At 45.6% G+C, this 3796-nt stretch overlaps 1 protein-coding gene across 1 annotated transcript in view; it reads left to right on the plus strand.

The window, feature by feature from the left end:
* The window catches only part of LOC135394464 (ragulator complex protein LAMTOR1-like), an 11320-nt gene extending 10480 nt beyond the window's left edge, over nucleotides 1–840 (plus strand). The window contains exon 5 of the mRNA XM_064625202.1: nucleotides 593–840. Coding sequence (XP_064481272.1) covers nucleotides 593–685 — 93 coding nt within the window. The 3' untranslated portion in view covers nucleotides 686–840. The remainder of the gene's footprint in view (nucleotides 1–592) is intronic.
* The last annotated feature ends 2956 nt before the right edge of the window (nucleotides 841–3796 follow it).

Genomic DNA, 3796 nt, shown 5'->3' on the forward strand with positions numbered 1-3796 from the left:
TAACTTGTAGCGCAGAACTGCTGAGACAGGGACAGAAAGACAGACAGTGGCTGCGCTTGTCTATTTTACCGCACATGACTACTGAGACTGGGGTTAACACCCTGGTTCACACAAAAGTATTTGCATTGTCAAAAGTTATTGAACAGCATTCCAGCACCAGTCGAGCACCATTCCAGATCACCAAATTTGTGTTATTAGCAACTTTCTATTCCAAATAACAGCAGCATTAAGGCAATCAATGTTTTTATTGCTTAGTACTTCTGGAATTTGACCTTTTATAATGGTGATCTCACATGGAAAGACTGCAGTGCACAGACATAGCCAGAGGGGGGTTCTGAGTGTTTAAACCCCCTCTGCAATGGTACTTTGGTAGTGCATTTGGGAGAGGGAAATTAGGGGAATCCTCCTTTCCCATGTAAAGTCCCCGTAGAATCTCTCCCGAAACATTTTTCTGGCTACGCCGCTGCTGCAGTGTGTGTTTGGCCTGATTTACCTTGAGGTTATAATAACTTTTTGTGTGTCTATTGTTTCTACTGAGTTGATAACTAAACCTGGCTTATGTTAGAAGTTCAAGCCATCCGTGATTTTTCAGATGGATGAACTTATGGACAAGGTACAGCAAGCCCTAGGTGACATTCAAGTGGAGCACAAAGAAGACCTTGTGGTGCAGTTTGGACTCTCGTGACTCTGACGATTCAAGCTCTTCGAAGGTGACACAGAAAAGATATGTTAGTATAACACATCGTGACAGACACTGTTGATATTTAGAGTCAATACTTCCCACTTTTGCGAGGGATATTTTGTGAAATATGCATGTATATAAAAGTGCTTTTTTCTGTTCATGCTTGCATGTCAGTTTTTTACTGGTAGGGCATAGAGAATTGCAGGCTCAGCTCGAGTGGTTCACATCTGTGCTGGGAAGTTTACCAATACGATATTCAATGCACCTGAAAAAAACAAAAAATTAAACCCTGCTGAAGGCTGTACACATGATCAGTACTCTTGCCCGTCATGCTCCCTTCTGTCGATCAGTACATAAATGAAATGCCTTCAAGTGTGCTGCGTTTAACCATTTGAAGTGTTCAAACCTGTTGGTTAAATTTTTTATTTTATGAGTGTGTCACTCTGGATAATTTAAAGTTCTGTGTCATGCAGCCTATTTTAAAAAATTAAATGACACCACCTCGTTGGATACCTCGTATATTGCATCATCATCTGACCTGAGTGAGGAAAGGCTGCGTTTAACAGAATGTATGCGAGCTGTACATCGATTTACCCACACATAAGTAATATAATATAAAATAAAGTTCACAATTGTGGACCTGATACGGCAGCCACGAGCTCTCCCATCACTGTGCGCCACCTTTGGCTGGGCTTCCCTGGCGCCACCTGGAGGGAGCGTGCTCTACTGGCATCCATAAATGTTGCATGTCACATGTCATCTTCTACCTTTTTACGTGTGAAGAGTCATGTGAGCATCTGAAGTGACCAGACGTCCTGCTTTTTTAATTGTTGTCCCGCTGCTCCGCGAGTCTACCTCTGGGACGGCGCGTCGTCCCGCTTTGTCAGCAAGAAACTCAGAATGGAAGAAAGCGCTTTTGACTTCCATGTGGCCCTCTCTGGCTCGCATCTTTCCACAGTCTCAATCTGCTCAGCATGTTGGCTAGTGAGCCATTCTCATAGTCAAGTTTTAGTTTTGTCAAAACTATTCGCTCCGAGATCGAACGGTGTCGGCACGCTGCGGAGAACGGAGAACTATCGCAGTGTGGATGCGTCGTCTGCTTTTACATTCCGCGTTCATTGCCGTAGGTGGAACCGAATAGTATCGTACCATCGCGGCACAAGTGATCTTCCGGTGAATATGCACAGGCATTACGGAAAAGAACCATCAAATCCGAACATCGGCCCACGTGTGTGAATGGTGACAGTGTCGCCCCCTATAGGACGATCTCGCAGCGAATAGCTCCCTAGCATGGTCTCAGTTTAATGATCATAATCATGATCATGGTTTAATACCATGGCCAATCATCACGTCGCAGAGGATCATAGTTCAGCGAGGAGTTCAGAGCGAGAGTTTCCCTCCATATCTCTATCCTCTTTATGAGCCCCTGTGGGCAATGAAGTGTCCTGGGGGGCCGTATATCAGGGATGTCGATACCAGCACTTTCCTGTTAAAACAACAGAGAAATTTTTCTCAGTGTAGAGAACGGTGTCTTTCATTCAGCATTCATAGTGTTCAGCATTTCTGTTGTAATAGTTTCAGTTTTACACTACGTTTTTTGAGGTGAGCAGGAGCAAGGTACACTCATACTCGGTGACCACGCTGAGAAGCGTCCATCGCAAGCACGCCGCCGAAAAAAAAAAATCTTCAGTTTAACAAAAAGTACCTTTCTAATTTTTTCACCACGCATAAATGAGGTGTTCTTCTACAGTTCTTTGTGACGCACGTCTTTCTAGCTTTTTATCGCAGTTGAAAATTTTCTCACTGAAATATGCACTTTTCGAGGATTTCTGTGATTTTACGATTTTTTTACTACACCTAAATCCCTGAGAAAAGAGATCAGAATTATTTATTAGAAGGTAGTCCTGAGGAACTCTACACCTGCCAAATTTGGTTTCGTTAGAAGCTGTAGTCATTTTTATTAAAAAATGTCAAAGTTGAGCAAATTTTTAAGTGCTTCCCATAACTCCCCAAAACCTAAATTTTGCGGCAGACTTCTGAGACTCGGCCAGTAAGTGGCGTGGTCCTTCTAGAAAACACTTTTAAATTTTTAGCTTCTTCGGTGCAGTAGAACGCTCACGATACGCTTCCATAGGGGGTATGGCTTTTGCTCGCAGAGCAAACTTCAGAGCCCTCTAGCGTAGGAACGCGGCAGTGTTTGAGGCTAATATTTGGGATTCGGTATATGTCTACCACCACAATGAACTCTGACTTTTTTTTTTTTTCTTGTGACAATCGGCGATGGTCGAACAGCATCGCTGGATCACTTGGCGTGGAATGCACCAGGGGAGAGTGGGAAACTGGGGAGCTGCGCAGACAGCTGACCTACTTTCATAGCGTATACGCTGTGCACATAGGCAAACGAGCGATCAGGAGGACGTTTTGCGACGTGTTTTGTCACGTTTTCGTATCTTCGGTCGCTTAGGAGGGTCCAGGTTCAACCCCCGGCGCTGGCACTCATTGACTTTTCCGATAATTACTCGTTGACGCTGTGCAAGTAGGTCGTCGCTACCACGAAGACGAGAATGAGCACGGCTAAGCACACTGTTTGTAGTGATGGCGATCGTGCAGTGCGGCGGCGTCAGGACCACGAGCGTGTGCGATATGATCTGTGTGGGTTCCAGGTAAGTCATGGGCTGGACTGGAGGCGCAGATGCGCAACATTTTGTTATTCTGAAACACGCGCACTTCCCCGTGATTGGTCTCGAGCTCCTGCGCGAAGGCCAATCGTAAACTTTGTTTCAAACCCGGCATACCGAAACTGTTTTCGCAACTTGGTCGCAACGGGTTTCGCAACAGTTCGGCAACTTAGGATGGACCTTTCGCTCGAAAAGTGCGTCGAGCTCCCTTTCACACGCAAAGCTATGACAAATTTTCCTCTTTGGGTTGGTGCCTTGAGCCTGTACGCTTCCATCGCTCTCTCTGGCGTGGTCATGGACTCGGACCTGCGCTGGGCTCGCTATATCAAGCACCTTGAAACCAAAGTGCAGAGATGGCTCCCTGCAATTCAACATTTTTCTGGCTCAGGATGGGGCTGTGATCAGTGCTCCCTTCTAGCAGGTCACACGGCTTTGG

This window comes from Ornithodoros turicata, chromosome 5, assembly GCF_037126465.1.
Source record: "Ornithodoros turicata isolate Travis chromosome 5, ASM3712646v1, whole genome shotgun sequence".
NCBI classification, from domain to species: Eukaryota; Metazoa; Arthropoda; class Arachnida; order Ixodida; family Argasidae; genus Ornithodoros; species Ornithodoros turicata.